At 44.1% G+C, this 12,642-nt stretch overlaps 3 protein-coding genes across 3 annotated transcripts; all 3 read left to right on the forward strand.

The window, feature by feature from the left end:
* Positions 1-518: 518 nt before the first annotated feature.
* Positions 519-7,341, forward strand: LOC125763539 (alpha-tocopherol transfer protein-like). Its single transcript, XM_049426818.1, has 6 exons — positions 519-944; positions 3,146-3,240; positions 3,316-3,469; positions 6,403-6,707; positions 6,779-6,929; positions 7,005-7,341. The coding sequence occupies exons 1-6, from the start codon at positions 761-763 to the stop codon at positions 7,040-7,042; spliced, it is 927 nt and encodes a 308-aa protein (XP_049282775.1). The 5' UTR covers positions 519-760; the 3' UTR covers positions 7,043-7,341.
* On the forward strand, positions 3,576-6,306 carry LOC125763445 (probable cytochrome P450 9f2). The gene has a single exon (XM_049426657.1). The coding sequence runs from the start codon at positions 4,343-4,345 to the stop codon at positions 6,062-6,064; it is 1,722 nt and encodes a 573-aa protein (XP_049282614.1). The 5' UTR covers positions 3,576-4,342; the 3' UTR covers positions 6,065-6,306.
* A 933-nt stretch (positions 7,342-8,274) lies between the features above and the next one.
* LOC125763458 (probable cytochrome P450 9f2) lies at positions 8,275-10,354 on the forward strand. Its single transcript, XM_049426676.1, has one exon. The coding sequence runs from the start codon at positions 8,498-8,500 to the stop codon at positions 10,091-10,093; it is 1,596 nt and encodes a 531-aa protein (XP_049282633.1). The 5' UTR covers positions 8,275-8,497; the 3' UTR covers positions 10,094-10,354.
* Positions 10,355-12,642: the final 2,288 nt, after the last annotated feature.

Genomic DNA, 12,642 nt, shown 5'->3' on the forward strand with positions numbered 1-12,642 from the left:
TTCGCAGAAAGGCAAATATTTTTTAAAATCCAGATTCATCAGTTGTATACAAATTGGTTGCACATTGCGTTCAAGTTGTATGCAAGAAAATTGTCGAAGCTTTTGTTTTTCGAATAGAATTTCGACAATAGCACCTAAAGCTCCATCGGTCACTTGGCAGGGGTTGATCCAGGGTAGCAAAGTTTAGGTTTGAACATTTAAGATAATGTATTCAATTTTTATGTGCATTTTTTCTTTTCTATCTTTGTTTATCACAAATGAATATCTTACCTTTTATATTTTTATTATTTATTTTTTATTTATTTATATTTATATTTGTATTGCCACAAATATATAAAAATTTCACTCTTCATTTATATTATAATGATACTACAAATCTACAAATAGATGGACAAAAATAAGGAACTGCGAATGTTTTCAAATATTCTCCAGTATAGTATCGTATGAATCAAGCTACTACCCCTTAGCTTCACCGAGTAACCCTGCATTTACTACGAACAAAATAGAGTTGCGCGCTTCCCGTTCGGCTCATTTTGTCGTTGAAATCACCCGGTGATCAGAGCGAACATCCAGCACACTCGCAGTGCTGAGCAGATGTGCGGTTGAGGAAAGAACAACAAAATACATACAAGTGCTAAACTGGTGAATTTCGGTGACATTTTCTGTTAGCGGGTGTAGTAATACGATCCACGTACGTAGACTTTTCAAAAACGCGAAACAACTGAGCGAGCTGATTCAGCAACACGTGGTGCAACGCAGCATGGCAACGTTAAAGTTTGATGACAAAAATGTACCCTATCTCGACCTCGGCGATGGCTATCGGATCGCACTGGAAGGTGACGAGTATACTGATGCGAAGGCAAAGGAAAAGGCCGCCCGAGAATTGCGCGAAACGCCGGACGTGGTGGAGAAGTCAATGCAAGAATTGCGTTCCCTACTGCAAGGTATGTATGATGCGCTTCGAGACACGTTTCGTGCGTGATTAGAATGCGACACGATGTAAGACGGGACGAAATTGGAACACCGAAACTCACCACAAAATAACACCCTGTTGAACGGCGTAATTGTGGTTCGAGTACTGTTTAAAAACTGTTCTCATTGCACCCAATGCGGACGTTGTGGGTGACTAGCTTGCAGCCAACTTGGTTCATGGCCAAACACTCCATCGCAAGGTTATCTAATAGTATAAAAAACCAACCGAAAGCAAGGTCAGATCCGGTGGTAAAGTTGTTTGACAACATTCGACGAAAATCTTGATTTCTTTGCTAAATGTCTTCTCCAAATAATGTGCCAGTTACGTAGCATCAGGAAAGGAAGAACTCGTGTGGCGCACAAAATTAGTTCTACCCGAACGAGTATATTCCGCCGTGTAGTGTGATGTAGCCTTGATTTTTCGCCAAAAAGAAACGGAGTTCACTCTTCCCGGTGAAGCGATGTGAGTGATATTCAAATGAGGTTATTCAAAACAGGTTCCAAACAACGGTTAAAAATTGGTGTGATCGAATTAGACCCTGTCCCTGTGCGATTAGCGTTAGAAGTATTAGGAGGTAAAATATTTTTAGTTTCTCAATAGTACAGTTGGAAATTATAAAACAAAGGAAATTAAAGTACCAACCAGAGCACCATTCACCGTATAATCGTCACCATCCATGTAACCTAAGGCCTTTCGGGGAGGATATCGACAAATAAGTCATAAATCGTACGCCTTCCTCATGGAGCGAACTTGAACTTGAGAGCCGTGCGTCTAGTTACTTGTAAGCGTAATTAGTCGTTACAGTCGGAACTATTCCTAACGTACCATCGAATCTAAACCCAACCACATTGCTAACCACATCCTCTGGCCGAGTAGAAGGCACCACATTTCAAGGCAGACGACAACTGTACAAACATACCGCCAGTGCTATTAGCAACGTTTGCAACAATTTTACTGCGAACGGTGGACTTTTATCGCTGTGGCGGAACAGGCAGGTTCACCAACCACGCAAAACGCGGACATCGACACGAAATGTGGCCCAAAATTTGCAATCGAACGCTCGAATGACGTCGAAAGGGCGTCCGGCTATTTGTGTTATTTCAAATGACGTGTAAAAACGTAACGAATCCGTTTCTGTTGTACGTCTCAGGCAGCTTTCTTCCGGCAGTTTGTTGATTCTCTCCTGTGCTTCAGCGTTCTAGTGTTCGTTATTCGCTGACAGCTACGATTCGATTGCGTACGACAACATGAGGTAAAGGGGCTCACCCCTTTGGAGAATGGAGGAGAAGGTAGTTTGCGTGAGTCGTTAGTTTTTCTTTTGTTTTCATTACGATGACTGTAAAATAATAATCGTAAATTACCATCCTTACGTTGAGTGATGAATTGATCGTGCCGAGCTAGTTGGGTTGGACCAGTTGGGGTAGGCCATTTAGTGTTTAGCTATAAATTAAATTATTATCTGTGAATTTTAAATTAAAGTTCATTTTTTAATATCTTTGAATGACTTTTTATTGCAGTCTCCGACTTCTAACTAAGAAACTGTGAAGCTATTAAGCCATTTCAATTGATGTCACCCCCTTCACTGTGATGAGAGTCCATGCAGGTGCAATTATCTTAACGCTCATTACAGGCCCATGTTGTCGTAGGGGTCAGAAACAAGCTGTTCTGAAACAAAAAAACCAGTACATAAAGAATACCTTCCGTTCTATTCACCTACTCGCTCGACGTGGCACTCACTCACTATATAGGCGAGTTTTTAATTTCCATAATCAATAACTCCGAACTATCACAGTTGACCTATAGAAGAGAAGAGATAGAAGGGGGTGATGCTTACGTTTAACCTACCCCCAATGGATCAACACATCCTTAAACTAATCATACAGCTATAGACGATCGAAACCTTCCTACAGGGAGACACACACAGTCACACACCTCCTCAAAATAGTCGTGGTCTGCACTTGACACCATCTGACGCTGGCCTCCCCGAGGATGTAGAGCGCACAATATGTGGCGTAGCTATAATTAAACCAATGTACTTTGTTCTTGAAACGATCGTGCCAATACTGGAGCGATTTCCAGTGTCAAACAGCACGATCAAATAATTACCCTTCGGCGATGCTAATAATAATATCCGCTGACGGAAACCGGTTGTTCTAATTCTTTTCGTTACAGAGGAAAAGACTCTCTACGTGCCAATGGATAATGATCCGTTCATGATTAAGTTTCTGCGTCCGTGCAAGTACTACGCACAAAGCGCCTTCGAACTGGTAAGTGCTAATAAGAGAAACGAATGTTCGGTGTGTTTGTTTTTTTGCTTAATTTACTGTCTGTTATTTCTCTAGATTAAACGCTACTATCGCTTCCGAAGCAAACATCCGGACCTGTGCGATGAACTATACCCTGTGTCGGTGAAGCATGTGTACGAGGAAGGATTGGTCCATTTTCTCCCACTGCGTGATCAACACGGTTCCCGCATTTTGGTTCTCGAGTGTGGAAGTAAGTACAATACGACGACGAAATCAAAGAACTGCGACAAGCGACGAACCTGTTTTTTTAAAACATTATTTCTTATTTGACTGATTTGTTACCAGGTGTATAAGGGGAGTTTCTATGTGATCATACGTGCATATGTGTGTGGGTATATGTGTGTATGTGATAAAAGCCGGTTCGATGCTCCCGCGCTTTAAAATGATGCCCTTCAAATGAGCAAAAAATGTTTACTCGTCACAGATTCGTTTGTAATGATCTTACCGAGTACGGGATCATCATATGATGGGAAAATAAAACGCTCATCTGATGGCGATAATCATCATTGCTTGTTTACCCTCCGAGGCAGGTGGGTTTACTTTGGTGCGATAATCTTTGAACAGCTATATATGTATTTCCCTAGCTGAACTGCACAACAATTTCTCAGCAAAGGGAATAGATAATGGAACGAACTGGGTGTAAAACAGACCTTGAATTGTTTTCAAAATATTAAGACGGTTTGAATCTCATTCAAACAAAGCGCCTTATATACGGGATTAATTTCTGTTTGTATGAAGTCTATTGGCCTGGAAAATTACTGATATCTTTGAGAGAAGTTCTAAATATTTCCCTAGTAACACAATAAACCCCCAGCAATGATGCAACACTAATGCTTTCTTTCGCCTTCTATGGGAGTGTACTTCTCGTTATGGCTATAGGAAGGTGACGCGAAACCAATGTGCAAATCATTCCGCACCCTCTTCTTGCAAATCATTGTCCAAAATTCATCGCAACTCAGACACAAACACAACGGCAAATAAACCGATGATAATTCATTATCTACAAAGCCAACATGCGTACATTCTGCTATGGATTAGTGTGATATGACCACACTGCTCTCGAATGTGTGCGTATATTCGTGGGACTATGTTTATGGAATGGGTTCTCTTCAGCATTAGTTTCGTGCGACGCGTTCATGAAGGAAGTATAATAAATTTGGCGCTCCATCAAGGTGACTCACACGATTTCGACGCAAAAATGTTTCTGCTGTGGGCATTGCCGTTGGCGCTTTATCTGTTCTATCGGTGGAGTGTCGCTACGTACGATTACTTCGAGAAGCGCAACATCCCGTACGTGAAGCCGGTTCCGTTTTTCGGTCAGGTGTGGTCATTCTTTACCCAAGGAAAGCATGCTGTAGATGTCGCCTCCGAAGGTTACTACATGTTCCCGAACACACGCATCTCGGGTGTGTTTACGCTGCGCACACCGTCCTACCTGGTTCACGATCCGACATTGTACAAGCAGATGGCGATTAAGGACTTTGATCACTTTACGGATCATGTGACGGAGTTCTACACGGATACGGATCCAATTCTGGCACGTTCGCTCTTCTTCACCAATGGAACGCATTGGCGTCAGCATCGGTCCGGTTTGAGTCCGGCCTTTACCGGCAGCAAAATGCGCAGTATGTTCGGACTCCTGTCCAAGAGTGCCGGTGACGCAATGGACCGGTTGGTGGTGTTCTCCCGCGACAAATCCTTCACGATGGAGCTGCGAGATTTATACTCGCGACTCGGCAATGATGTGATGTCGTCGATTTCCTTCGGAGTCGAGGTGGATTCGCTGACGGATCGTGAAAATGAGTTCTTCCTGAAAGGTAAACGGTTGGCACAAATAGATGGACTGCCCGGGTTAAAGTTCCTGATGGCTACCACCATCCCGAAAGTATTCCGCTTCCTGCGGCTCAGTGGCATGTATAAGGATGTGAACGAGTTCTATCTGGATGCGGTGTCGCGGAATATTAAGTTGCGCGAAACGAATCGAATTACCCGGCCGGACTTTATCCATCTGCTGCTGCAAGCGCGCAAGAACACACTTGGGGCGGAAAAACATGATGATGAAACGCTGCAGGACGCGGGCTTCTCCACCGCGCAGACTCATGCCGTCGAGCAGAAGGGAGAAGGAAAGTTGAGTTGGGAAGATATTGACATAGCGGGCGCTACGGCTTCCTTCTTTTTCGGAGGTATTGAGACGACAACCACATTGCTGTGCTTCGCGAGCTACGAGCTAGCCATAAACCCATCGATCCAGGATCGTTTGAGAGAGGAAATTGACGCAACACGGGAGGAATTGGAGGATGGAAAAACACCAACCTACGAGATACTGCAGAAGATGAAGTATCTGGACATGGTTGTCTCGGAAACGCTGCGTCGTTGGACACCGCTCGGACTTACCAATCGCAAGTGTACCAAGAACTACACATTTACCAACACGAACGGCACACAGGTGACGATCGAACGAGGTCAAAATGTATCGATACCACTGAAGTCCTTCCATCTGGATGCGAAATTCTACCCCGACCCACTGCGATTTGATCCGGAACGATTTTCTGATCCGCACAACATCAACCAGGACGCGTATGTGCCATTCGGGACGGGTTTGCGAAACTGCATTGGCTCTCGGTTAGCTTTGATGCAAGCGAAGTGCATTCTATTCCTAATGCTATCGAACTTCATCATCAAACCCGACACGAAACTGACCATTCCCATTGTGTTGGATGAAACATCGGCCGGTCTCAACGCGAAACATGGCTTCTGGATGAATTTGGTACCAAGGCGCACATAAGCCTGCCCGAAGCGATTGTGATAAGATAACGATATGATAGAAAGGATGGGTCTGCTTTAAACTGGTTCACATAACCGAATTGAAGCCAGCGACTGTGAATGTGTAGTTGTACGATAACGATTCCATACCCTTTTTTGGACTATTGCGGACGCTACCGTAATCGCGTCTGATTTTGGTCAATCAGCGAAATGATATGTGTTCCAGCATTGTCGAAATAAATGCACACCTTCTATACAGCCACGGCACTGCGTTATCTTGTTTCCTTCACCCTGTTTCCTTAAGAGAAATCTGTTTTCATAACGGTCAATCTGTACATGTATACTTTGTTTCTTTTGTAGAGAAATGGAAACCATCGAAGGTGTCTCTTACCGATCTATTCCGCGCTGTACAGATCGCACTAGAAGCGGGCATGTATGAGCCGCGAACGCAGCTCAACGGTGCCATTGTCATACTGGACATGGAGGGGCTGTCACTGTCACAAATCATGCAGTTTACGCCCAAGTTCGCGGCGATGGCACTCGACTGGATCCAGCAATGTACGGCGATGCGCCTCAAATCGGTACACATCGTGAACAATTCTTATCTGTTCAACATGCTCTTTGCCATCTTCAAACCGTTCCTGACCGAAAAGCTACGTAAGCGGGTAAGTTGAAAAACTGTTTTCCACTGCTGTAAAGGATCATTTTTATACGACTTTTATGCCGCTTCTTGTAGCTGTTCTTCCACCAAAAGGATTGGAACTCACTGATGTCACATGTTGATGCCAAATGCTTGCGTCCCAAGTACGGAGGAGCTCTAGAATGTCTGGAAACGGATGGAAAGCTTCTCGGCGAAATGTTTGAGCTATACCACAAAGAATATGAACGTAAGCAGGAGTCATCAACATATCCAATATGTTAAACGGTCCTATAATGAATCTCTTTTTTATGTTTTTTTTCAGTTGCCAACTCTTTCGGTTATCTCCGGAAGCAGAATTAATGTACCATAGATAATGTCTGTCTTAACGAGCTAGTATTTAAGCTTAAAAACGGGGAAAAAAAGATTGTGATATCAAGCATTGAATGACAATCTAGTTCTTGATGTAGATGAACTCGTGACAAACGAGCCTACTTGTAGCCGGGATTTACATGGGATATGTTTTGGGATTGTGTGTATACTTATTTTCGGTTTAGTATACTGTAAGAATGTGGCGTACCAAGCCATTTAACCATAGTGCAATATCTAAGTCAATGGCTTAACTCAAATAAAAAGAATAGTACCTATCTTTTGGAAGAGAAGCTTTATTTAACAAATTACTACAAAAGTAACGAACGACGATAGAAAGTTCCATGAAATAAGAGAATAAAATACTAGTTATGTATGTCTTCGCTACAATCTACAGAATCGGTTCCTGAGCATCGAATCAACGAATCTCAAATCTATTGAAATTAGTCCAAATCCTACAACAGACTCTGGATCATTTTTTACCAACTTAAGCTCAATTGAAGTATACTGTCAAATTCCATCTTGGTCATAACGAGTTCTAGAATGTAGGAAATGGAGACTTTACTTCAATCATACACTATATTTTCCCCTGACATTGATCTTCTAACGGCAAGACACTTCCATAAAACCTAGGCACAGACTGAGAACCTGTTTTGTAGTAACAGTTCCATCCCTATCACAATAACGATTGTTTCGTGCGCACATGTTTATCCACTTCACTTGCCTGCAAACACAACAAGCGTCTAAATAGCACATAAAAAAAGGTTAGCATCAAAATACATCGACAACTTCCATCTATGTTTGCGAATCTAGCCAAACATTAGCGCTAATGGTCACGCTTATCTCTGCAACATCACCACTACACCGCAATCGTTACATCATACACAGTCGTATTATAGTGTGACCTAACCGTTTCGATCATATGGTTTCCAGATAGAAGCATTAAATCCAGATAACCGGTGAGCTCCAGATTGTATACTGTTCCACCATCTTCGAGGCAAACGTATTGAGTTGAAATTTGTTCTACCACTTCTACCATCGTTCATCTTCCTCCGTCCTAGGATCATCACTGTACACAAACGAAGCAAACACGATCAATTACTGCAACAGACAGCACAGCTATCTTTTTCTCTGCCGCCCTATCGCGCATACGATTGGAAGTGAATGCTTCCGCTATTTCCACTTCCACGCGTCCAAAATTTGCTTTCCGCGGGTTTGTTGCGTACAATCTGTGTCGAGTGGATGCGATACTGTAGTGGTAGTACGCAAGATGCGACCACAACGACGATGACGATGGCGTTGCCGACCTTTACGTTGCGGCAAGATCACCACAGTCGCGAGTCTGTTTCTGATGCGAGCAGGAGCAAGTCTCGGAACGGGTGTGTAAACGAACGCGCGCGCTCGCGCAAATACACCAGTCGGAGTGCCAAGGTCTAGGTCTAGGTCAGAATGTTTCTACTATGGGCGTTGCCTGTGGTGTTGTATCTGTTCTATCGGTGGAGTGTCGCTACGTACGATTACTTCGAGAAGCGCAACATCCCGTACGTGAAGCCGGTTCCGTTTTTCGGTCAGGTGTGGTCATTCTTTACACAGGAAAAGCATGCCGTTGATGTTGCCTCCGAAGGTTACTACATGTTCCCGAACACACGCATCTCGGGTGTGTTTACGCTGCGCACGCCAGCTTATCTCGTGCACGATCCGGTACTGTTCAAGGAAATGGCTATACGGGACTTCGATCATTTCACCGACCACGTAACAGAACTTTCGGTGGAGTGCGATCCTTTGCTTGCCCGCTCATTGTTCTTCGCCAATGGAGCCCAGTGGCGCCATCATCGTACCGGATTGAGTCCGGCCTTTACTGGCAGCAAAATACGCAGTATGTTCGGACTGCTGTCAAAGAGTGCCGGTGATGCTATGAACCGATTGGTGGTGTTCTCACGTGGCAAACCGTTCACGATGGAACTACGTGATCTGTACTCAAAGCTGGGAAATGACGCGATGACATCCATTTCGTTCGGTGTCGAAGTGGACTCGCTAACCGATCCAGAGAATGAATTCTTCCTGAAGGGGAAGCGCCTAGCGAAGGTGGATGGACTTCCCGGGCTGAAGTTACTCATGACCACGATTCTGCCCGCTCTGTACAAATTCCTGAGACTGGGCATACTCTACAAGGATGTGAACGAGTTCTACCTTGAAGCGGTCTCGACCAACATTCGCTACCGCGAGAAGAACTCCATCAAACGGCCAGATTTCATCCACCTGCTGCTGCAAGCCCGCAAGAACAAACTGAACACCGAACAAATGGAGGATGATGAGTTCCAAAGTGCTGGATTCTCCACGGCCGAAACACACACAGTGGAGTCCCAAAGAGATGCCACGAACGAGACGCTCCAGTGGCAAGACATCGACATAACGGCGGCAGCTGCTTCCTTCTTCTTTGGCGGTATCGAAACCACAACGACGCTGCTCTGTTTCGCCAGTTACGAGTTAGCTGTTAACCCAACCATTCAGGCGCGTCTACGAACCGAAATTGATAATGCACGCGCGGAGCTAGTGGATGGCAAGACACCAACCTACGAGATATTGCAGAAAATGAAGTATCTAGATATGGTTGTCTCGGAAACACTGCGTCGTTGGACACCGTTCGGACTTACCAATCGGCGTTGCACTAAAGATTACACGTTCACCAACACGGATGGCACGCAGGTGACGATCGAAAAAGGCTTGAACATATCTATCCCACTGAAATCCTTCCATCTGGATGAAAAGTTCTTTACGGATCCACTCCGTTTCGATCCGGAACGATTTTCCAACCCAAACAACATCAACCAGGACGCGTATTTGCCGTTTGGAACGGGTTTGCGGAACTGCATTGGGTCCCGGTTAGCTTTGATGCAGGCCAAATGTTTCCTGTTCTACATGCTGTCCAATTTCATCGTTGAACTCGGTACGAAACTAACCATCCCGCTTGTGCTCGACGAAACATCGGCCGGTCTCAACGCGAAACATGGCTTCTGGATGAACCTGGTACCGCGATACGTTTAGACGAGCCTTCAAGGCAATGTGATAAGATAACGACCATGCGTTGCGACCGAAAGATATGTACCAAGTGGCTTTGTAAGTGTTTGTGCGTGATGCAAAAGTGGTGCAATGTTTTTGTCAAAATCTCGGGGATATCCCAATACAATCCTGTGTCATAAAACGTTCCTTTTCTATCGTACACTGTTAAGCACGAAGCGAATGAAACTGTTGTTCGTTTGATACGAAATATCTAATAAAAGCAATGCTACTGTTAGAACGAAAGAAGAGTGCGGTTGGTATGTGTCACGTTTGTCTCTGACGCTGTATGATTCACGAATTCCGTCTATCTTATGCCACCTGTAACATGGACCAACACTAGCGCACCAGTGCGTTGTGTAAAGTGCAAACAAAAACATGGAATTGGGCTGGAACATGGAACCGAGTAGCAGCTAAATATAGAACCGCTGTTGTTGATGCGAAACGACACGCACACAATCCATCCCCTGCTGTGCCGTTGATTGATCGAGGACATACATTGTGTGTACGTTTAAGGGTGATCTTTTTTTTGGTTTTGTTTTGTAAAGCGGAAGCAACAGGCATCACTTTTTTGTGAGATCGTAAGAGTAAATCATATTTGATACGCTTAAATGCTCTCGACTGCGACAGCCACATGCAAAGTGCTTTGAGCGAGCAGTCGATTTTTGAGCAACAACGAATGAGAAGAAACATTGAGCGCCGCTGTATGCTCTAAGAAGCATTGACTTTTTCCAGTTATGATGACTCCAACATGGACAGTAGTGGCCAGCATCCCCTCTAGGGTCATATACACACAATTATTACACCGTTCAGTTGCATATTCTTTTAAAACTGTTAACTGTTTCCACGTAAAAAAAATGATCCTGCAATGAATGATCGAAATAGAGACCCAGTTGCAGTTGAAATGATTTTCCGATTCCCATTCTCGTTGAAAATGCGCCATTTTTAACGGAAAATGGCGCGGAAAATTCAAAATCGGGCGAAATTTTTAAATTTCGTTGTTGTTGTTGGAAAAACGACAATTTACGTTGAAATATTTCAACTGGCGAAAATGAAACGTTTCTGCTAGCAGTTCCTAGGTGGCGCTAGTAGCCATGTTAAGGTTGAGCTGATTTCAAAAAATTAAAAAAAATGATTTTGTAAAAAAACTAAATTTTCCGAAGCCGATACGATACGATGCAATGCCTTATTCTGTAAAAATTAAATACCCTGAATAACGATAACTATTTTCTGTGTAGTTTACTTACTTTGGACCCCACATGTCCGCATTCCAAGATGAAAATTTGATCCCCCTTTGGCTACTCCGTCCAACCTTATGTCAGTTTCCCTCGTTTTTTTCGGGGAGGCTGGTGCTGATGGAAGTTCCGTATCCCGGTACGGCAATGCGTCAGAAGAAACCACTCTCGTGTCTAGCCGTTGGCTCCACAAACGATCACTTTTGGAACAAGAAAATCATCTCCCCAAGAGACGATCGGTTGTAATTGCTGGTAAAGGTTGTCCCGGAACCTACGGCGCCTCGGACATTAAGGATCTGCTGGAGGTGATGATCATTTTCATTCTCCCACTTTCTATTCGTTCTCGCGTGAGTGTGTGACCAATTGAAGCTAGGCTACAGAATCGAAATTCTAATAAATTATTCTTCCCGCTTCATCAACCGTACATCAGGCGCGTAGAAGTTGATTAACCTCTGCCAGTTTGGACCACATCGAAAGGGTGCTGGTAAGGGCAGAACACATTCTCCTATCCATCACAGTAATCCATGCAACAGTAGGCAACGTTGAAAAAAAAAAGAAATCGGAAGAAATCCGATTTTTGAAAGGAACTCAACAGCCAACTCCCGTGAGCACCAAACACTTTACCAACAGGGCACAGGTTATCGCATTCTTCTCTAGTTGCTTTATTCTATCAACCAGTTCAACCAGGGAGGATGATTCCATCATGCTGATGCACGTAATCGAAGAAAGATTAATTGATTTTCTAGTTCATGGATCTGAATTTACTACCACCAAGGAGCACTCCCTTTTATCTGTACGCCTTCCATGGCGGACCATTGTGAATCCGCATTTTACCGTAGCTCAATCGGATCGAGATCGCCCGCGAGTTTCACACTACCGGAATCGATCGATCGACAATGTCGATTCCACTCACGTTCGACTTGTAAATTAAATGTTTGAAATTGCATTACGGTCACCTTTTTCTCACCTCTTTCCGTTACACGCCCTGCGCCACGGTTGCATATGCACAAATCCGTGTGGCGTCGCGTCGTTCGCAGCAAAAGAAGTTGATGTTTTGATTTGTCGCTGTTGAAATGTTTTCCATATTCTTACAAGCGGATCATCATGCCTTCGTCATCGGCTGTTCTTTATCCTCACGTGATCCCCTCCCTCCAGTTCCATATCGCACCAGGCAACGTACGAAATTGGTTACACAAACCGGCACCGACATTCTTTCTCTTTGCATATTTATTTGTCTAATTGGTCTTGTCATCGGAAAAAAGTCCTATCGCGTGACAGCAAAAGAAGAGTTGTGCAGGAAAT

Source organism: Anopheles funestus, chromosome 2RL (genome assembly GCF_943734845.2).
Source record: "Anopheles funestus chromosome 2RL, idAnoFuneDA-416_04, whole genome shotgun sequence".
Taxonomy (NCBI): Eukaryota; Metazoa; Arthropoda; class Insecta; order Diptera; family Culicidae; genus Anopheles; species Anopheles funestus.